This window comes from Pollicipes pollicipes, unplaced genomic scaffold, assembly GCF_011947565.3.
Source record: "Pollicipes pollicipes isolate AB1234 unplaced genomic scaffold, Ppol_2.1 Scaffold_7231;HRSCAF=8579_pilon_pilon_pilon, whole genome shotgun sequence".
NCBI lineage: Eukaryota > Metazoa > Arthropoda > Thecostraca > Pollicipedomorpha > Pollicipedidae > Pollicipes > Pollicipes pollicipes.
This window is the reverse complement of record NW_023597034.1, coordinates 40,106,513-40,128,813: the sequence shown is the minus strand read 5'-3', so window position 1 is coordinate 40,128,813 and position 22,301 is coordinate 40,106,513. Positions and strand designations below refer to the sequence as shown.

The window sequence follows — 22,301 nt, the reverse complement described above, 5'->3', positions numbered from 1 at the left end:
GGACACGACAGCGAGGACAGTGCGGTGGTTGCAGCAGTGCGGGGCGCTGCAGGCTTACGGTCTGCATCAGGCGGAGGAGAGAGAAAGCGGCGAAACGGGGCAAAGTAGGGGTTCAGGGGCAAGGCCCAGGGGTTCAGACCACGCGGTACCCACGACATAGTGTGACGGCTTAACAGGTACTCAGCCGGCTCCAATGTGGAGAAGGCATGCAAGACCAGATCACAAGCGAGTCTGGAGAGGCGTGCATTTGGACGCTATCGCGTGCACATCCGGGGGCGATGCCTCCCAGGCTAGGAAATATGCAATTTCACGAAAGAATTGAGACGAGGCATTAGTATCAAAGATGGAGTAACTGTCCGGAATATCGGCTTCATATGGGAAGTCATGCACACCTGACACATACACACTGAACTAATAACACACTTGAATGTAATAAGTGTGCCCAGTCCAGTGCAAATGCAAACACACCAACCGAGGGCGATAGCCCGAGCAATTGTTCCGCCCGTGATGAAACATGCGATGCTCGCTTCCAACGGCATACTCGGCAAGGCAATGGGCCTGCAACATGCGGGTCCTTCCGACTGGCCCAGTCTCGTTGATGGGGGCACGTCTCCTCCGCAGCTGCCGGATGTCGACTGGTTCTCTGTCTACCACACTATGACACGCGACTGCCGCAAACGTCAGGCGGACCATCAAACCTAACGCCTTTCAGCCTCGATCGACTTTGCTGCCAGGCGGCCGTTGATTTCTCCAAGATGCTTTAAGTGTTTGGACGCAGCCGTACGGTGCCCGCGCCGCCTCGCTTTGATGCAGCGTGCGGTGCAGACAGGCGCGCTATCTCCGGTCTATCTTGCAGGCCATGGGGCTCCCAGTCACCGACCGAAATCTGGCATTGCACGTTGAACTTCCCCGCCTTGCGATTTACTGTGGTTTTGGAAAGCTGCATGACTTCACCCGGTTCAGGCACCAGGTGTTCAGCTGCAATGTACCCAACAAATTCGTTGACCGCACGATCAAGGCTGTTTTGCCGGTTCGAAGGCAGCCCGTGCGTCAGGCGTCCAGCGCCTGCAGAACCTCGAACTGTCCGGCGAGATCAGCGTCATCCAGCTCGCTTTCTCCGTGCCAGCGCCGAAGCCTGGCTGAGCCTTTCAGCCTCCCGCTGATGAACGCGTCCATCCGCTTGCCCCACGAGACTAATCCAGCGCACAGTCAGCCACCGCTGGACACTGCATGCAGCGTTCCAAAATTCATCCAGTAGGGTGTGCAGGATGTAAATATAAATTCATGCTACCAGAATTCTGACTCTCTGGCGGTCCACGCACGCAATTCATGGGCGCTAACCCGTTGCCCTTTGACCCCGACTCGGACATCTGACCTTCTCAGCCCACTTGTCAAGCCTGAGGCGCTTAGCTACTGATTTTAAAGCCGCCCAGTTCGATGCTGATTGGCCGATTTTGAGCAAGGGGAGGGGCCATACGCAGTGAACCCAAAGTCGGGGTGCTACAGCAGGAAAAAATATCGACATTCCTGCCGCACAAGTGGCCGAATATTGGGGAACTGACCGCAGGATATCACGTGCGTGCGGCTGCCGGTCGTCTATCTCTGCTTAACAACGGAATCCCCTGTTCAGTAACGGTTTGGAAGAAGCGCTTTGCTCTGAGCCATCGTGCATTTGCCGCGATACGTCATCGATTTTTTCAAACTGATAAGCGGCAAGTTCCTGAAACCGCACCGGGTTTCAGACAGTCATGAGCAGTAATCTCGGAGAATTATATTTTCCCATCAGAAATAAGAGAGCTGCTCGTGCCACCATTCCGAGCATCGCGGCACGCTAAACTTTCCACATAAAACCCCTGCCGTTGATCCAGCATTTCGCGGTTGGATGGTGAAGTCAGGTTCACACAACGAGCATTATTCTGGGCCGGCGCTGATCCCACAAACACATCCAATGAAAAAGGTTCAAACCAAGGGCAAAAAACACAAAATCGGGCGATCACCTGCACGTTACAGTATTCAGGGCTGTGGTTCGGTGTTCAAGCTTTAAAGGTTCTTTTCTTCACCACATGTGCAAGAGTGGAAAGTTATTTCAAATGTGTCTTGAACAACGATTTCATGACTAAGCACCGATTGGCATGCGCAAGTATGCCAGCTGAAACGGCTTAGTGACAAGACAACAGCTCGGTGACGCCACGACTTCAGTACATGGTCGCCGTTTGTGGTAACAGAGTGCAGACACATCACACCATACCTGGACGCCAGGGACAAAGTCACGGACGGTAGGGATAGAGCCATAAATATCAGGGACCGAGCCACAGACGCCAGGGACCGTGCCGCCGACGCCAGGGACCGTGCCGCCGACGCCAGGGACCGTGCCGCCGACGCCAGGGAGCGAGCCACCGACGCCAGGGACCGGGTCGCCGACGTCAAGGACCGAGCCACCGACGCCAGGGACCGGGTCGCCGATGCCAAGGACCGAGACGCCGACGCCAGGGACCGTGCCGCCGACGCCAGGGACCGAGCCACGGACGCCAGAGACCGAGCCGTCGACGCCAGGGACAGAGCCGCCGATGCCAGGGACCGTGCTTCCGACGCTAGGGACCGAGCCACAATGCCAGAGGACCGAGCCGCCGACGCCAGGGACCGAGCCGCCAACGCCAGGAACCAAGCCGTCGACGCCAGGGACCGAGCCACGGATGCCAGAGACCGAGCCACAGACGCCAGGGACCGTGCTTCCGACGCCAGGGACCGAGCCGCCGCACCGGCACCACGACGCTGCATTCCACAGATAAGCCCTGGTCAAATGGCATGACGGAATTTCACTGACAGTGCTCTGGCCTGTTTGGACGTTGTGTGCTTACGAGCACCTGACGGGGCAATTTGGAACCTGGCTGGTGGTAAGAGCATAACATCGTGCATGCGGTGGGGACCAGCAGTCGTTGAGTGGTTTTGATATACTGAAATGCTGGGTTCTGTGCCTCATTTTGTGCCACCACAGCTCAGCGTTCGGCTTCAGACATGTGCATAGTTTCAAATGATACACCCAAGGACGCGGCGCGGCTCAGGTCCCAGACGGCGATTTGTTTGTCCGGACAAACTGTTTGGATTTGGTGCTCACTTGGCAACGAACCAGTGGGGCCCGCCCGGCATAGGGAACCATTTCGGTAAATATTCACATACTCTAGTTACTTCACAAAAAGGCCGGGTGTGTATGTTAGAACCTGCAAAAGCTTGTTCCGAAATGAACTCATAGCGGTGCTGCAAAGCCTGCAAAATGTGCACACTTAGCCAAAACCCAGCCGTGGACATGATTCACCACAAAATTGTGTTCGTGTACTCACGTACCACGACTTGAGACCAGTCAAATCAAGCATAAGCTAGATGATCCAAATTACGGTCATGAAACGGACAACTGCTTAAATTCAGTAAGCATGGTGCCCTCTGCTGTGACCACACGTACCTAGAAGGGATTCATCAATATCTCATTCGAAGCCCACATGCTCACATAGCATGGGACACAATGCAGAGGTTTTTACGTCCCTGGTGAGATCGCTGTCAACCAAACCATCAGTCTCGTCTTTGTTGGACCTCTGCCCAATGAGGACTTTTCTCTATAATAACTCTCAACCAAAAACAGACGTAAATCAATGAAGAATGCATCAAACTCAAGCTCTTGCACGAGTGTCAATAAAACACATGCGGTAAGCATTTTTTATCACAGCATATGATTGTTTCACAATTGGTCACGAAAAAGACATCCTATCTATCATGGCATTGATGGAAAACTCTACTCTTAAGCTTCTTCTGCAGGTCTGGAAACGTGGCCTGGACTGATAATCCACCAGCAGTCAGTGGCAGGCACCATACACGCCCGACGACTACGGAAGTGGTTTGGGGGAATCCCATGCACTTTGGCTTGTAAAATGTAGTTTCCACTATCACTTTTCATGGGCATCTATTTCTTCAATAAGTTTCTAGGCTATAGGAATGTGCTTAACTAACAGGTTTGAAATGTGTGCATGAAGAGAGTGTGCAGGATTCTGCAAGCCCTGGAATGCAGCCTTTGACTCTGAGGAATGCAGAACAAAACAAATATTGTGACATCACATGTGCAGCTGGGGCTTTTTACACCACATGACAGTATTGTCATTCACCCATTAATATCAAGAATCCCAGCTCAAAGAAGTCAAGGCAAGAATGCTGCCAGCAGATAATCCAGGAGGAATCAGGAAGTGGAGCCCTCCCTGAAAAGATTGAGGGTCATGCTGGAGGGGGGGCGGGGGGGGGGGTAGCACACCAACATTCTTGTGTGGTAAAAACAAGGTTATTAACACATGAAGAAGCTGAACAAAAATAGCAACACACATGCAAAGCACCTCACGACTGTGGACCAAGTTATCTATCATGGAAAAATCACAAAATGATATACAAAATAAAGAAGAAGACCTCTTACTGGCAAGTCATCAGTTACATAACACTGAATGTGGTCAAGACTGTCACTTTACCACTGGTTAAGAGACTGCCACATCTTAAAAACATAATGGGGGGAGGGGGTACTAAAGCAGGCATTACTGTAACAGCTTTTCTGATTTTCTGTTGATAGAATGCTGCTCAGATTTCACACTACTTGAGCATCAGGACATGACAAGTCATGAGTTTCAAAGATCTTTTTTAAAATTTAAATACCAACAAACAGCATATCAAGATGGCTAATATCTGGCTATGTATCTGGCAAGATGGCTAACATCTCATATATATATATATATATATATATATATATATATATATATATATATATACATATCTGACAATGGATGTACCACAGTGTGTGACAATCTGAGTGATGCTGTGGATGGCTGGTGCCACTTGATGTTGTGCTAGTTAGTTGCCCCATTCTTTGATGTCATAGTATTGCCAAGAAATATTCATCATTGGCTATTAACTAACCAAATGTAAAATAAAATGCCAGGTCACATGATGACCTGAGCAATGGCTGCAACTATGCATCACCATTACTTTTTGAATATCATTTACACCTTATTTCACAAGCAAGCTAGTTATCAATGCCCATCTGAATGACATCACAAGCTAAGTATGGCAGACATTACACTTCCACAATTTTTTGTTATAACAGTTGACTACCACAACAAAAGCATGCAACAGCTGGCTGCACTCTCATCAAGGTCCTAAAGCTGAGCATGCATTCCATCCACAAATCTACTCCAATGAGCAGTTGGTATCTGAAAAAATGCAAATGCTTGAATACTCTGCATGAAAATGCAAGCATATGCATGAGTAGATGGTAACACAAATTTTAGAAATATAGATCATCATCTATGATTTACAATATGGCAAAACAGCCTGCAAAATTTTCACAAGACACATCTGCCTCATAAGCACTATGATTCAGTGACTATGTCATCCTTAATTTTTTAGGCAAATTTCTTGGGAGATATTTGAGGGGTACTTTATTGCCCTCAACTTAAAAAGACTGTCTACATAACCAAAACTAGTGGTGAACATAGGCAAACACAAGCATGGGTTCAATTCTGTCACGATCACGATATAAAAAGACGTTTTGGCACATCCACTTTCTGAACACCTCCAAAAAAAAAACAGCACAAAATCTTAGTTGGGAGTTTATTTCTGAGCATTATTATGAGTAGGTTATTATTAAACATTCTGGTAAAGAAGGGGTGCTATGGCATACCAGCCAGAAAAAAATATGCCCACTGAGCTGGGATCCCTATGTAATTCCAGTACCCTGTATACGGTGCACAAATGCACTTCTCTCAACCTACGCTAAGTGATGCTAAATTTGCGCCTAGGTTTTGCTTGGAAAGTTTGGAAGGAGTTTTCCACTTGAAGCTGCTCTCACAGCATAAAATAATAATGCCGTCACACATTGACTCCCATGTGATGAAATTGGCTGTGACTGCACCAGACAGGGAAACCCATGCTTGCCGCATGTGTCATAAATTGTTGCTACTATATTGATGCTCTAACATGGTTGCACAACATGCTTAATCAGAGCATAAAATTGTTATCAGCTTGAATAGTGCCCCAGGACACTGTCTCTCTGTCAATTGTGAAGGCTATGTGCAAAAACTCAATGAACCTAGATTAACTGTATGCATGCCAACATGAAATTGCCAAAACATAGCTCTTAAATAAATATAACTGTCACAATTTATTTTTTGCTGTCTGCTTCAGGCATTGAAACTAACCATGCACTGATTCCTGTAGCAGCAGGCTTGAGCCAGTCCGAAAAACATACAATGACCTGGACTCCCACAACATGCCCCTACATTCAACCTCTAGCCCACCAAACTAAAATCATGTCAAGTTGCAATGAACTTTCAGTTTGTTTCCATCTTGAAAAATGTGTTGAGTATTTTTGCCTGATATTATTTAGGCAGTACCACTACCTGGCCCTTGGAACTTCCTGAAAAACTACCTTTCTGTACTCTGATATTGATGGTATCCAAACACCAAACTCTCAGTGCTCATACTTTAGTTGTACCTGAGTTTGAATTGTTGTTGCAAAGCTGCTGATACTGCTATGCTACACACACCTGGCATAACATGCACCTTTTCATCTGGTACTTACTGATTTGCAGCCTGCATGTGCTGAAACTGCTAGCACAATTTTGCAGCTATGCTAGACATGTTTGATAATGCAGGCACTTTTTTGGCAAAAGTGCCTAACAAAGCTGCACATTGGAAAATAACTTATGGTGCCTTCCCTTTTCAAAATGCAAAACCTGAGCCTTAATAAACTGGAGGTGACAATTCCTAGGCCTTCTTATATATCACATCACCCCTGAGGATGCCACATGAAAGAAATGTTCAAGAAATCCAAGCCCCTCCAGTTCTTACCGTGTCAATCAGTGGTGAACAGAAAGGTACTCACCGGCTACTTTGACAGACACAGCACAAGACGGTCTGGTCTAAGCAAGTTTTTTCAAAGACACGTAAAATCCGCTTTTAACTGCAAATATTCGATTGCAATCAACGCACACACTACTCAAACAGTAACGACCTACTTTCTGCGTCTTCCCGACCCTTTGCGGTCATTTATTTTGTCACGAATGCCGGCGTCTCAAAGTTGGTAGCACATTTTGGAAGCCTTCAAAATACTAAAAAAAAGAAACAAGCAATCGCGTGTAATTAATTAGCCGCATTAGTTTGCTCAGGCTCAGATAAGGATGCACCCAATTTTGAGTTAGTATATAGATCTAAAATCATTTTTGTGAAAATTTCGAAGTGTTGAACATCATAAAGATAAATTTCCTAAACATTTCAAATGTCATAATTTTTCTTCAAAATACTCTCCCATGAATGTCTTGACGTTCAGCAAATGCTCGATTCAAACTGTGCATGCGTATTAAGGCCCACTTTTGGGAGAGAAAAGTTCAAAAAAGCAGAAAACAGGGTGATGAACGGGGTAAATCCCAGGAGGATTCTAAGCTCGGCTTCTTTCGGCACAACAACTCATAACGTGGCAGATCACGACACCAACCATTAGCATAATTCCCCAGAGTTTGTAAATCTAAGGTATCTGATGCAAAGAACTATAAAATGGAGCGCTAAAGATATTCCACAAACGCTTTTATTTTCAGATTTTCAACTTGACGTACGCGACTTGTCGAACAAGATTTGTTTTTATCCTGGTCACCACGGTGCTCTTTTTCACCTTCAAAGAAGCCTCAAATACCGGCTAGGTCGTGTTTGTCAAATTGACGCAACAAAGACCATTTAAAAGCTTCATTTTTCGAGTAAAACATGCTGCATTCGTGTAGTATTTTACCAGATGCCCTGCCAGGGGTGTCGGTCAGCGTGTGAATTTAGGGTGGGTTATGTTGCTCCTTCCAAGCCTTTTCCATGTCCTTTCAGTACCATCGTGAGCTCATCACAGTCCGCAGATAAATGCTATGTCACTTGTTCGCATGACACGTGATTTGCATCTTAAGCATCGCACATGAAGCACATGACTTCATGTTGTGCCGCCCCCCCCCCCCCCCGCCCCCCCCAATTTTATTTATGGTTCCCCAGAATGTAATGATGTGAATGTCAATAGAAAGGTATGAATGTAAAGATGTAATCATAGATGTTCGATGTTAATGTCTGCCCTATCGTGATGCTGAACCAATTTGAGCAGAGCAATAGGAAAAGGTAGCAGTCAACAGGCACAAGCTAGATTATGAGGCAAATTTTGTAGGGCCCTCTCCTGGTCATCAAATCAGTCATAACCCCAAGCACAGGGGCTGTCTGCCCCACTTGGACAAGATTGGATCTACCTGAAATATCTTGTCCACTGGTCCATCACTTTTCTAAGATGGGGTATATACTGTTAGACAGCACACACCTTTTGCAGCCATGGTGTCATCTTGGTGCATGTGGATTACTCCAGATATGCAGAAACCTCAGGCATATTTGTCGCTACATCATGATATGTGTGTTGTATCAACTTGTGATGTTGTCCCTGCATGCTGGGAAGTACATGTCCCTTTACTTTTTATATGAGCTCATATTGCTCAACCCTTCTATAATAAATACTGCTGCCCCCTGATTACATCTTGCCATCAGGTAATGAAGCCTCTCTCCTTGTTCAACCTTAGAACTTAGAAAACAGAAACTAGCTTTGCTTCCATGCTTCTTGACCTATCTCTGCCACCTACCTCTGCTGCCTACCTAAATGCTTTGACCAGCTCTTTATTTCTTCAGCACACATTATTGGGATCCATCTGAGAAGAGACAGACAACATTAGCAAAACACTGCCAAACATGAAACAGATGAGATTCAAAACATTTTTCCTCATTCCCCTAGTCTCTGTATCCTGCCCCCTAAGTCTGAGGGTTTTATATGTAATTGTCAAAGTGGATTGGTCATTGCTTCAGGCATGATGGCAGCCTGGGGCTGGACACTTGTTTGTCAGCAAGGGATGTGGATGGAAGTCCAAAGTACAGCATCAATAGTCTCATGTGGAGGCTGGGAGCATTTTCAGATGCAGTTGTATGGTGGCGCCATTCCAGTGTCATGGGCTATGTGCCTAAGTGGGGTGTTGACTGAGCTCGGGGTGATTATGTTGCGCTGGGTCGGTGACGGGAGTCGTCGGAGTCGTCGACGTGCCCATCGGGGACTGGCTGGACCGATGGTGTCATAGGTTTGGGAGTCACATCTGAGAGGCGTGTGAGTTGACTGGTGGCCCCCGACTGGGGCATAGGATGAGACGCCGGGTGCGCCATCTGAATGGTGACTTGGGGAGTCAGTTGGTCGGCCGAGTGGTGACTTGGGGAGCCGGTCGGTCGGCTGAGTGGTGACTTGGGGAGCCGGTTGATCGGCCGAGGGGTGACTTGGGGAACCGGTCGGTCGGCCGAGCGGTGACTTGGAGCCGGTCGGTCGGCCAAGTATCGGCTTTGGGAGCCGGTCGGTCGGTAGATTGGCTACATGTGTGGAGGTCGCAGAAGATGTAAGGGCGCGGTGTTGGCTGCCGAACCGGCACGTACTTGCGAAGGAACCGGTGGTTGCGCAGAGTCACCCTGCCGGACTGTCGACCCGTATCACAATTTGGTCGAATTGCCTAACCTCGATGACCGAGTCGGTTCTATCCCACTTGTTTGGGTATGTGTCGATGTGATTCTGCCTGCGGACGCGGTCTCCCTCTCTAAGTGGGGGCGAACGTCCCGTGTGTTCGGACCAGCGTTCCGCGTCCGTCTGGTACCTGTTGCGGAGGGTATCTTCGCGAGACGCCAATGTGCTGTGCCACGTCTCGTGCGGATTGGCGCGGTGTGTAGGGGCTGGTGGGGGCAACGTTGAGAGTACTGGTTCTCGACTCGTTGGACGTTGAAAGTACTCGTTCTGTGGGCATACTTGGGGCACTGCTCCAGTTTCGTACGGTTGGCGTCGTTGGGAGCCATGGGTAGCGTCTGCGGAGGGGCCGAGGCAGCTCATGACGACGGCGACCGTACGTCGCATTCGATGTTTCGCTGGTGGCGAGGATGTCCGGTGCTTTGGCATCGCGAGATGTCGCGGGTGTGGATGGGCCGTGGTGCTTCTCACCGAAAGACAGGAAGTCCTGGGAGGTGACGCCCAGGGCGGCGCAAGCATCTGTGCTGAGGAAGAACTTGTCTGATTCGTCTGTGACATAGACCACCTGCCGGGTGGCAGTGGGGCAACCCTGCTGGCTCGCCTCGCATGGCCTTAGGAGGACGGCCCCAGGACCCGGACCGTCCTGCTTTTTGCCGCGGTCATCTTCAGCTTGACTGGCCCAGGTCTTCTTCTGGCAGATCAACTCTGGCAGCCTGCGTCGGCCGCTGCGCGTGTGCAAGACTCGCAGCTGCGGGTTGCAGGCCTGACACCCAGCGCCTGGTGGTCCTCAGCGGCCGCCTCGGCTGCCAGTTCCACGGTGGGCTGAGGCATGGAACGGCGAGACGCCCACCTTTCCGGTCAGGTCGTCGGACACATGGTGCCCGATGACGGTTAGCTTCAGCCCTTCAACTGACTCAGTGATAGTCGAACGGAGGGCGTCAAAGGTGGCGCCAGTGTCGTCCTCCACTCCGTTGAACTGGTTGGGACGAGGTGGGAGGGGTGTGGGGGGGGGGGGGGGGGGGCGGCGTGTGACCCGGCACACGGTCTCGGTGTGGTACTCTCGGCCACAGTGTCCACATGTCTGTCCGTACGCTGGACACTCCCTCCACCGTAGCCTCAGAGGGCGTGTCGACCACGGCCGTGGTTGCCACAGCATCCACAAGGTTCTGACGGAGGTGGCTGGGCCGCGGAGGTGGCTGGGCAATCGTATGGTTGAAAGACGGAACGTTTGCCTGATTCCATTGTCTCGAAGCGGACCACACTTCCAGGGGCTCAACTAATTTTCTGCGCCCCTGATATGCAACTGGACGTCGGAGTCGGCAGATGCTACTGATGAGGTTGTCGTGGATTATCTCGTTGGCGTATTCAACGTTCGAACGGCACTTGGAGCACTGGACTGAGAACCGACCGACGCTTGCTTGTTCTCCCAGGCGGGCGCCGAAGTCACGAATCGGCTCGTCGCAGTCCTGTTGCATGCTAAACAAGGCGACTCAGGCTACCGTTGCGTTCTCCTCCCTCACAGTCACCTGTTTGATAGCGACGAGTACGCCTTCCTCGGGCTTTGAGGCCAGGCTCCCGCCAGCAGCTCGTGTGAGGTCTGTGCGCCTCCTCACAGCATTTCAGAAGATGAACGGAGAGTCTGGCGGCGTCGTGGTATTCCTCCCATCGTACGATATTCCTCCCATCGTATTCCTTCCACCCTCCCATCGCTCTGGAGCTTGCAGACGTCTGGCTTGAGGTGCACCTCACGGCTGCTGTTGTGACTGGTGAGGAGTGCAGCCACGGTAACCGGGTCGTAATCCGGAGCGACGTATCGGCACCCATCGATCGGGCACTGGACGGCTGGCATTTCTCACGAATCTTGCAAATACTGGACGCCAACATAGACGAGCGAACGCTCGTTGATCAGCTTTTTATTTATTTAGCACACAACGTTGGCATCCATCAGATAAGAGACAAACAACATTAGGAAAACACTGTCAAACAAGATACAGAAGAGACTGAGAACAATGTCCTCTAAAACCAAATTTAAATAATTGATTCCATGTCATCCATCCTTCCTTTTAATTTCCCCGTACCTCAGTTGGTCACAGGTACCTGGTCACAGGTACCGTTCCGATTTATCCGCCTGTGGTAGGGTGGGGTCAAGCTACTTGAAATACTATCTGCCCTGACTGAGATGGTCAGTGGCTGGTGGCTGCAGCCTCGCTATAGGTCAGGTGACATCAGATGGCAGGACGGACCGTGCCCAGTATTGTGGCATGCTGAGCTTTTGCCACAATATTCTGCTGCTGACCCGGGATTTAATGATCAGGTGGTGTGGTCAGGGCTCATCCAACAAGTCCTGCTCAGTGTGGGCTCTGATCACGGAAATTCATGCAACCAAATGTTAAAACTAGAATAAAGGGAGTGAGTTTCTACATTGCCCCAAAATGAGATTCACTTATATTTAGACAACCTTTGTATTCACAACGTGCCACAGATTCGAAGATGGATACGTTATTGGGCCTGTTCCCATCATCATCTCCCAAGGCTCCAAGTAAGAAGATCGACTACAAGAGAAAGCAAGGGAAGGCCATCGGAGCAAGATTCTTGCATGAATGTGGTGAGTCCTGCCTTTGATACCTAGCCTGTTGTCGTAATGGGTTCTTCACCAATATGTGTGTGCTCTGTTTACCCGCGACTGCACCAATGCTTGTGCCTTGTTTACCTGACACTGTGGCGGGTGGTGTGTTTAGAGGGCCTCACCAGGATATGACACAAGAGGGATCAGCTGATGCTCGGGAGGAGCTGGGTCAAAGCTGGTGCTCAGGGGGCCCAGACCAGTGATTTGCGTTTGAGACGGCCAAATCAGTGGGACAGTCGCTGGCGCTAGAGGGGGCAACGCATGTCCCTCCTCGGCACCGCCCTGCTATGGCGATAGAACATGAGCCGTTTGTTTGTTTGTTTGTTTTTTTTTTGTTGCTTTACAGGCCACCGATATAGTGAAGACCTTTTATGCAGTGATTCTCCGTATGGTCATTTATACCATTCAGTAGTGTCGTCCTCGCGCTCTGGCCAAAGGTTGTGTGCTGGTGCGGGACGGCACGTTTCATTCCTGGTTAGGCCAATAGATGGCGTTTGGAGCGCCATGTCAGACGTTTGCCATCGTTTTGTGTATTTTGATAAACTACAGCGCAGTAACTCTCCAGAAGTTGGCAAGGCCAGTAGAAACGAGCCCCAGGATGTAGGCAGGTCGACACACACGAAGAATGCAGTGTCGTCTTTCTGCTCGCCTTTTAGTTACAAAAAAGTTGGTAGCTTTAAAGTGAACATATTTTTGTGCTTTAAACCTTTATGTCCACCGTTTCAGGGTCAGCAAATGGTGGGCTTTTAAGGCCTAGTGTCCACTGTCCACTTTCGCCCGTTTTCGGGGATGCGTACTTGGACCCATTTCATTTACTAGCCCTTGGCTGGCTGTTATGCCCCTCCCATGTTTGTTAATGCCTGGCGCGCTTGGAATTTCACTGGGAACTCTACCGACATTTTGAGTCCACTTATGAGCCGCTCACCCGACAAGGTCATCAGATCTCACCCGGTAGGTCATACCGACCGCTGTTGGACCCGCCCTGAGGAAGCACTTCCCCACTTTCGTGTTCCACACATGAACTCGTCTCCCCCCCCCCCCCCCCCCCCAGCCCGTGTGTTTAGTCAGTGGCTTGTGGTCCCGCACGCCGCGATTATTGGCCTCCACTGCCTATCAGGTTCCGTGATGGTCCACAGTCTTCTTGAGCCCCCCTCCCCCCCCCCCCGCCGGGTGGAGGCGGTTTTCACACACCAAGCGAGGTTGGTAGAAAAACCGTACCATTTGACCCTTATCGAGTTAACCCATCTATCAAAACTTAACAAATCAGGTGATGTGGAAGCAATTCAAAGATACAGTTTGATATATTCGCGTCGACAGTTGACGTAGGTAGAGTTGAGACAACATCAGAACTGTATTTGTGCAAAGCTATTAATTTAACATGGACCCCATGTATGCGCTAAACCGTATTACGGCAGGACTTAAGGTAACAGCGTAACGTCAATTTCAGCTGAAGAAACTGTAAGATTTGATGTGTCTCCACTTTCCCGCCCTCTTTGGCTTCGAAAGGATGCTTTTTGGATCAGTAGATTTTCCCGCGCCTGTTGTACAACAAATACGGTCGGAAAGCTTCTTCGGCACACCCAATCCCATTGACACCGCAGATGCGCGCTGGGAGGGTGGGGGGACTCAAAGGCCTATTGGAACAGGAATTTCTGGTCGGAGAATATGCCGAGTAAGGAAAATAAAGACGTGGTGTCGAACGCCGGAGCACTTGGCGTGGGCTGACGGTCAAGCGTCGTCTGCGGGTACAGTGGGCTGACACGCACGCTGCGATCCATACCACGGCGTGTAATGCGGCACCAAACATCGGTGGGGGGAGCGCTGCCATGTGAGTGAGCGCGTGTGTTGTCCCTCGAGCGGCCTGGCGCGTGAGGCGGGCGGGGCTGCCGGGCCGCCGCGCCGCCCTGCTCTGACCGTCCTGGCGCGTAAGGCGGGCGGGACTGCCGGGCCGCCGCGCCGCCCTGCTCTGACCGTCCGCCCCTCCGCAGCACTCAAACTGGACGCCAAGGTGACCGTGGTGGCAACGGCCTCTGTGGTCTACCACCGCTTCTTCCGCGAGGTGAACGAGGCGGACTACGACATCTACGTGAGTGGCGGCCGCGGGATGGTGGCCACGGACGGGACGTCCCGCAGCAGGACGCTGTGGTCCTGCTGCGGTCGGCCCCGTCCATGGCGCCGCGTGCAGGGGAGTGGTTGCCCGTTTCAAGTGCGTGAGCCGTCGCTTATGCTGACTTCTTGACGTGGAAGGTGCGCCAATGGAGTCGGTGCAGTCGTGCACTTTGTTCTATGACTAATCGAACAGCTGATTGGACGGGTTCTCGCCGCTATCTGATGTCGTTACGTCACCTCTGCATACTTGGCCGGCTGATTTGGACTGTGTTCTGGCTTGGCCTCTCCCTGACCCGTGCTTTGTTCTCCGGCTGATCGTGGGCGCTCACTTACGCTCAGCATGTCTCCTGCCGCTGAGCTGACCGGCGGCTTCCACCTGTAGTCAGCTGTGCTGTGACCTGACGTGCGTCCCGCTCATTGGCTCATTGCCAGCTCCTGTCACATCAGCTGCACATCAGCTGTGCCGTGACCTGAACTGCGCCCCGCATCTCAGCTCATCGCCGGCTCCTGTCTGTACATCAGCTGTGCTGTTACCTGATCAGAGTCCCGCTCCTCAGCTCATCAACGGCTGCCGCCTGTACGTCAGCTGTGCTGTTACCTGACCTGAGTCCCGCTCCTCAGCTTATCAGCGGCTTATGTCCGTACATCTGCCGTGCTGTTACCTGATCTGAGTCTCGCTCCTCAGCTCATCGCCGGCTCCTGTCTGTACATCAGCTGTGCTGTTACCTGATCTGGGCCCCGCTCCTCAGCTCATCGCCGGCTCCTGTCTGTACATCAGCTGTGCTGTTACCTGACCTGAGTACCGCTCCTCAGCTCATCGCCGGCTCCTGTCTGTACATCAGCTGTGCTGTTACCTGACCTGAGTCCCGCTCCTCAGCTCATCGCCGGCTCCTGTCAGTCTGTGCTGTTTACCTGTCTGGGGCCCCGCTCCTCAGCTCATCGAACCGGCTCCTGTCTGTACGTCAGGCTGTTGCTGTTACCTGACTTGAGTACCACTCCTCAGCTCATCGCCGGCTCCTGTCTGTACATCAGCTGTGCTGTTACCTGACCTGAGTCCCGCTCCTCAGCTCATCGCCGGCTCCTGTCCGTACATCTGCCGTGCTGTTACCTGACCTGAGTCCCGCTCCTCAGCTCATCGCCGGCTCCTGTCTGTACCTGGCCGGCAAGCTGGAGGACCAGGCGCTGAAGGCCCGCGACGTCATCAACGTGACACATGTGACGCTGCGCCCGGGCGGCCGGCCGCTCGACATGGACGAGAGCTACTGGAACCTGCGCGACTCGCTCATCCAGGCTGAGCTGCTGGTGCTGCGCATGCTCCGCTTCAGCACCGAGTTCGAACATCCGCACAAGGTGGGACGTGTCGGGTTAGTGGCGAGACAGAAGGGCTTTGTCGCGGCTGATCGGACAACTCGCATCTGGAGACATCTGGAGACATATCTGGAGACATATCTGACCCCGCATTTATGGGCCAGCAGACCCGTGAGCCGAGCATGGCCTGGGTGTGGCGGCGCCTCCGCTTGGGGGGGGGGGGGGGGGGAGGTGCAGCGTGGGCGGGCTCTGACGTCAGGCGCGTCATAGGCGCTTGAGCTGTGCACCCCCACCCCTCGACGCTTTCTCCCTCAGCCGGCGCGCCGCCGTAGCCAGTCAAGCCGACATCCGGCGGTCAGTCATGCTCCCTGCTGTGGCCGGCGTGCTGTGGCCATGGCTCCCTGCTGTAGCCATCGCTCCCTGCTGTAGCCATCGCTCCCTGCTGTGGCTATTGCTCTCGGCTTTGGCGATTGCTGTCTGCTGTGGCCGGCGCTCTCTCCCGTGGCCCGATCGCCCGCTTGAGGCCTCCTCGGATGGCTGGCATGACGGCGGGTGGCGGGCGCTTTGCTTGAGCCAACGGTGGCCCGTGCTGATACGTCTCTGTTCTCCAGGGCGGACGGGACGGGCTCCGGGTCCCCTGGGCTGCGCAGGAGACTTGTACTATGTCGTGCAGTATATCCCGGGCAGGAGCACCTCCGGCGAGCTGGTTTGCTGCCCCCCCCCCCCCCCCCCTCCTTGCCCCACATTGAAACGCCTGAGGGATGAGAACGCGAGGTGCCGAAGTGCATCACAACATCGAGCAATCATGTCCTCGAAACGGATGAGAGCTGCTATGCTCACTGGCTGGCGCGTTGTTCTCTCTCTTCACCATATCCTGCGTTTGAAATAAGGAAAAAACTATCTTCCCTTGAACTGATGGATGCGCCAACACGGCCAGCAGCGAGGTCGAGTTTGCGACGGGAACAGAGGTTGGGGACTTCGGTAGCTGGGCTCGATCCAAGCTATGCAGTCTTGTAGATAAAGAGAGTGACTGGACTTGCGCCCTGTGATGGGTATGACCTATGACTGGCGGGAGCTGTAACTGTGAACCCTGTTCCTCAAAGTCGTCAAGACACTCAAGATCAGACGTTCGCTTCGTTGTCCACGTCCGCACTGACCTTGAAGTCCCACACATGATGTCACAGTGACGTCACAGAGGTCAGTCAGCGGCCGGAGGCCTCTGTCTGAGCGCGGCACCCGACCACGGCGTGTTGACCGACGCGTCTGACGCCGCCGCCGCCGCGTGTCTCGGCAGTACCTGCTGCACTTCCTGGCGTCGCTGGAGGACTGGCTGGGGGCGGAGCTGTTCCGGCAGGTGCCGCTCCGGCGCACCGCCTGGGCTCTCCTGAGAGTGAGTGTCTGGCGGAGGCGGGCGGGTGCGCCACCGCCTGGGCTCTCCTGAGAGTGAGTGTCTGGCGGAGGCGGGCGGGTGCGCCACCGCCTGGGCTCTCCTGAGAGTGAGTGTCTGGCGGAGGCGGGCGGGTGCGCCACCGCCTGGGCTCTCCTGAGAGTGAGTGTCTGGCGGAGGCGGGCGGGTGCGCCACCGCCTGGGCTCTCCTGAGGTGAGTGTCTGGCGGAGGCGGGCGGGTGCGCCACGCCTGGGCTCTCCTGAGGGTGAGTGTCTGGCGGAGGCGGGCGGGTGCGCCACCGCTTGGGCCCTCCTGAGGGTGAGTGTCTGGCGGAGGCGGGCGGGTGCGCCACCGCCGCCGGCCGAGATGGCGTCCGGCCGGTCAGAACGCCATGGCTCGCTTTGGATGCGCGTCATGCAGCTGTGGGTGTTATTATAGCACCTGCATCGCAAATGTGCAGTTTGCTTCAGTTTGGATTGTCTTGTATGCGTGCATACGCTTGCGGAGTGTACTGCATGCGAACCTGTGTCCCGTTTGTATAAGTGCGTTTACATCATACCTTATTTTTACATGTATCCATGCTGCAATAATCAGTTCACTCTTCATAGAGTATTACCAGACGCGCGTATTGTATATGCATTAATATGACTTGTAGATATTCCGCGTAACCACTGTGGTGTAGTGACGGTAGACGCGCGTGCGCCTGTGTTGGGGGACGGCATGACGGCACGCTGGACGGTCCGACGTCGCCAGGACCTTTACATGGACGACTTCGTGCTGGACAGCAAGCCGCAGTGGCTGGCGCTGGCCTGCATCCACATAGCGCTGCAGTGTTACGGCCTCAACGTGCCCGGCTCCGTGGAGGGTGGCAAGACGTGGTACCAGGTACGTGCCCGGCTCCGTGGAGGGTGGCAAGACGTGGTACCAGGTACGTGTTCGGCTCCGTGGAGGGTGGCAAGACACGGTACCAGGTACGTGCCCGGCTCCGTGGAGGGTGGCAAGATGTGGTATCAGGTACGTGCCCGGCTCCGGGGAGGGTGGCAAGACACGGTACCAGGTACGTGCCCGGCTCCGTGGAGGGTGGCAAGACGTGGCACCGGGTACGTCCCCGGCTCCATGGGGGGTGGCAAGACATGGTACCAGGTACGTGCCCGGCTCTGTGGGGGGGGGGGGGGGGGCAGGACACGGTACCAGGTACGTGCCCGGATTCCATGGGGGGTAGCAAGACATGGTACCAGGTACGTGTCCGGCTCCGTGGAGGGTGACAAGACGTGGTACCAGATAAGTGCCCGGCTCCATGGGGGGTAGCAAGGCATGGTACCAGATACGTGCCCGCTCTGTGGGGGGGGGGGGCAGGACATGGTACCAGGTACGTACCCGGCTCCGTGGAGGGCAGCAGGACATGGTACCGGGTACGTGCCCGGCTCCGTGGAAGGCGACACGTTTTGATACGATGAACGGTACCCACCCAGTGTTTGAACTACTTTTGCACGAATCAATAGCACTAGCTAACAGCTTTGCGGTTCGCCTAGTCCATGCGAAGCCCGGTTACTGCGGCCCCGTGGTAATTGCGTGCAAGTTCGACGTCTATGTGCGCGATGTGCACTGATGGCAGCTTAGATTGCCGACGTTCAATTAGCACGCAAGCTGTTGCACGGGGTAGATGGTGCGGCATGACGTCCGCGCAGGGGCAACGACGCGGTCACGAAGTGAGTTGACCATTGTGCGCTGACCGTCCGGCGCGGTGGAGTCCCCGCGTGGGGCGAGACAGGACCAGTGAGGAGTGACCCGCCACTGATACCGGCTTGTCTGTTGGACCGCATAATCGCCGACCATCGCGCGCTCCATCTCTCACCCCTCCCCCCCCCACGAGCAATTACCCCGTGCCACTCACGGTTGTGCTCCCCCGGCCCCTGCGCAAATGGGGTCGTGCCGGTGGCGGTACATGCTGCAGCGACAACCGTCTGTTGTAGCCATGAGCTGGACGGCGAGCGGCGCCGAGGCAGTCGTTACGGCACTGTGCTGCCATCTCGTCTGATAACGGCCGGCGATCAATGGGTACCGGCCGGCAGCGCTGTCACCTACTGGATGGACGGCAGCCCGGAGGGCTCCGCGGCCGGCCGACACGGTCCCCGTCTTTTGTTGTCGAGCCGACGCGGCATTGATCGACCGCTTGCAAGGGCGCGAGCGGGCATTGTCTGCCGTGATTGGCGGTGCCGGCTGCGGCGTGGGTACGGAGTCTGGCCCCTGTTTTAGGCGTGGTGGTGATTGCGCGCGGCGCTGATGGCAATGGCGTTGCGCCAATGGACCGAGCCTGTTGCAGCCTGCTGCGCGGGCGAGGCCTTCGTGTCGCGCCCGTTTGGAATCGAGCAACAGCTGTGTGGTCGCGGCACGAAACGGCGATCTCACACGATCGATTCGCCCGTTCAGCACCTCCGTCATGAAGAGGCGGAGAAGCCGGTCTGATTCATGTACCCGGCTGGGATGCTGAACGGTCAGAGCCGGCACCACAGACTGGCCCTGTATAGTTTGGTCCGGCAGGCCTGCTGTTCACGGTTGGGCGTGGGCCTGCCGCTGACGCCACCGCCAGCAGCTGCGAGTAAGCACGATCGCCGGTCAAGGTCACGCAGCGGACGCGCGTGGCGAGGGATACACGTCTTGCCAGCGAGAAGCGTTAGCGACGCGTGGCGACCACATCCGAGCCATCCTTTGCCGCGGCCGTGGGGATGTCGTGCTTGCCGCGGGAAGTGCTTAGCCACCCGCATTCCAGCAAAAGATGCCTGACTGAAAACCCAGCGGCTCGGGGTGTAAGGCAGAGTGCAAGGCCCAGAGGTGTGAGGGTGTGAGGCCCAGAACGGGCGCGGCGTCTGGCCCGCCTGACATGGGCAGAACAGCTGGCTGCGAGCCATTGGCTACTTTGGATTCCCTGAGAAGGGAATTGGCTTGGCCTTCAAGGCGGCTGTGTCATAGCATTGCATGGGACGTAAAACCCTCCACGATCCTGTGGAGTAGGGAGGCCGCAAGTGAAATGATGGGATGGACTGGGTCAACCCGTGTCGCTGATGGGTTTCGAGTGCATGCAATTAGCCGTGTCAACAGGCACTCGGAACCAAAAGCCACTTGTGTGGAATAGTAAATTTTACAGTAGTGCTCCGACCAATTAGCCACGCGCATAACAGTCATGCTAAATGGACCGGGCTCAGCAACGTGATTGTTGCACCATTGGTGACGAGTAATGCACTGCAAGCAGTTTCGTTCTTTTCCGTCCGATGTATCCAGGCAGTCGGGAAACAAAGAAACCAGTGCAGACCGCCGACGTTGGCATTGACCTGCGTAGTCGCCAAATCATGTAGCTGCTATTGTGAAGGTATCGTGCGACCCTGTTTGCGAATGGATCGATGCTGCTTTTGTCATTGCTGCGGCCTGGTGCAGGCTGTGCTATGACCAGGGCTGTTGGAGTTATGTGCCGTCTCGTCATGCCCCTCTCGTAAATAGCTGGCAAACCACTAATGTCCTGTGCATGGCTGTTTGAGGTGATTTGTTGTCGCCAATCCCATATTTATTGGTGACGCCGTTTCTCATTGCGCATGTCATTGTCATTATTCATTTATCATTGCATGCGATGACATTTTATGGCGTTGAGTTGAGAGAACGGGGAGAAAATGTGACTGGCTAATTTTGGATTAAGCTTCTTGCTTTTTTCGGGTTGGATCATAGCGTTAAGGCCGTTGCACCCTGGCGTGCAATGGAAATTCATTGCTGTGAAGTTTGCTGCGCCATGTTTGTGTCACATTCTGCCTCCATTTTGGGGACCCCGTGGCGTGGAGGTTACCCAGATTTGAAGCACTGTCCAAGACATTCGCTGCTCCGTGCGGGAGCTGCCGGACGGGCTGGGCAGTGGGCGGACGGTTTCGGTCATCATGCGGGGGCTGGTTCACGGTTTGCAGCCGCCTTGGACCTGTGCGGTCCGGACAGCCGCTCGGGCAGGTGCGTGGCGCCGCCAGCGACTGACTGTCCCACTCCGGCCCTCTGGCTGGCAGTCGTGATGCTGTACCTGACGTCTCCCCAGACGCTGTGTCCCTCCTGCACACGGGAGGAGCTCTGGGACGTGACGGAGAAAGTGCTGGACGTGTACGGCCAGGAGGAGCAGCTCTTCAGCTCGCCGACCGGCGCCGTCAGCAGTGCCGTCTTCTCGTAGTCCGGGCGGGCGGCAGCGGAGCCGTCTGTCGGCCGGGCGGCGGGGCTGGGACCGGCGAGGGAGAGCCCCACAGAGGGAGAGCCCCGCAGAGGGCAGCGCCGGACGCCGACTGGCAGCCGCTACTGCGCCGGTGCCACGGGCGGGGGGCCCGGCTCAAGGCGGCTGGCGGCGCGCGAGAGCCGCCTCCGGCCCGGTGTGGGCCCTCGTCTCCGGAGCGGCGGACAGTCGGGGCAGCGGCCGGGCGCGGGCGCGGCGCCTCCCCCCGGCACGGTCGCCGTCAGACGCGGCCCGGTTACGCCCCTCAGCCCGCGCGGCACAGGCCGCGGAGGCCTTGTGACGTCATCATCGCCCGAGGAACGGCGTGTGACGTCACCGCTGCCTGAGGGAGCGGCGTGTGACGTCACCGCTACCGGAGGAAAAAACGTGACCGCGACAGGTCGCGTGCCGACCCCGACGCGTCCTCGGTGGACAGGGTTGAGCGCTCGTGCCTGGGCTGTTGTGATGTGGACCAGACCTGCACGGACCAAACCTGGCCCGTGTGGCGTGCTCGTCTCGCTCGCCTTCGGAACGTTTCATCGCACATATCGGCCGCGGCCTCGCGATGTCCAAGAGTGTCGAGTTGCTAAAGTGCTGTGCTGGAACATGTTCTGTTGTGCTTGTCAACTTAACTCATTCATAACTCATCGCATAATAGCATCTAGTGCAGCTCAGAACCGTCTCTGTTCAATTTGGCGAGTGTGTTCATCGTGTGCATTGCATTGTATTATTGAAGATTGAGGTGATTTCCCGCGGGCAAACGCCGTCTGCGCCGCGCTGCTGCCAGTGTAAGTGTGTGTACGTGGCGCTTGACTTGAACCCCGCTGCCGGCTGCAGGATTCATTTGGAACTACATATGATGATGCTTAAGTGATGTTCGTCGTGTTTGCCTCATCCGTAGAAATGGCGTGAGTTACGAAAAAAATAATGAAATGCATATTTATGGGTCAGCCGTCGTGGTCGGAAGCAGGCAATTTGCTAAATACCAGTGCTGAGTGTGATGCTGGCGGTACTCCGGAGGGGGGGGGGGAGGAAGGGGGTCCGATG

General features: G+C 54.3%; 2 protein-coding genes across 3 annotated transcripts in view; one reads left to right on the top strand and one right to left on the bottom strand.

The window, feature by feature from the left end:
• Pi3K21B (phosphatidylinositol 3-kinase regulatory subunit alpha) overlaps window positions 1-7,074 on the bottom strand; it is a gene marked incomplete in the record, with an annotated part of 108,473 nt that extends 101,399 nt beyond the window's left edge. The window contains 1 exon segment of the mRNA XM_037234472.1: window positions 6,911-7,074.
• A 687-nt stretch (window positions 7,075-7,761) lies between these two features.
• koko (cyclin Q) lies at window positions 7,762-21,355 on the top strand. 2 transcript variants are annotated; one of them, XM_037233952.1, is made up of 7 exons: window positions 7,762-7,849; window positions 12,072-12,194; window positions 14,204-14,301; window positions 15,456-15,674; window positions 16,927-17,022; window positions 17,774-17,905; window positions 21,090-21,353. In XM_037233952.1, the coding sequence occupies exons 2-7, from the start codon at window positions 12,080-12,082 to the stop codon at window positions 21,216-21,218; spliced, it is 789 nt and encodes a 262-aa protein (XP_037089847.1). In that variant the 5' UTR covers window positions 7,762-7,849; window positions 12,072-12,079; the 3' UTR covers window positions 21,219-21,353. The 2 variants fall into 2 exon arrangements, with proteins under 2 accessions (XP_037089847.1, XP_037089846.1); XM_037233951.1 differs by having other exon boundaries at window positions 7,765-7,849; window positions 12,080-12,194; window positions 21,090-21,355.
• The last annotated feature ends 946 nt before the right edge of the window (window positions 21,356-22,301 follow it).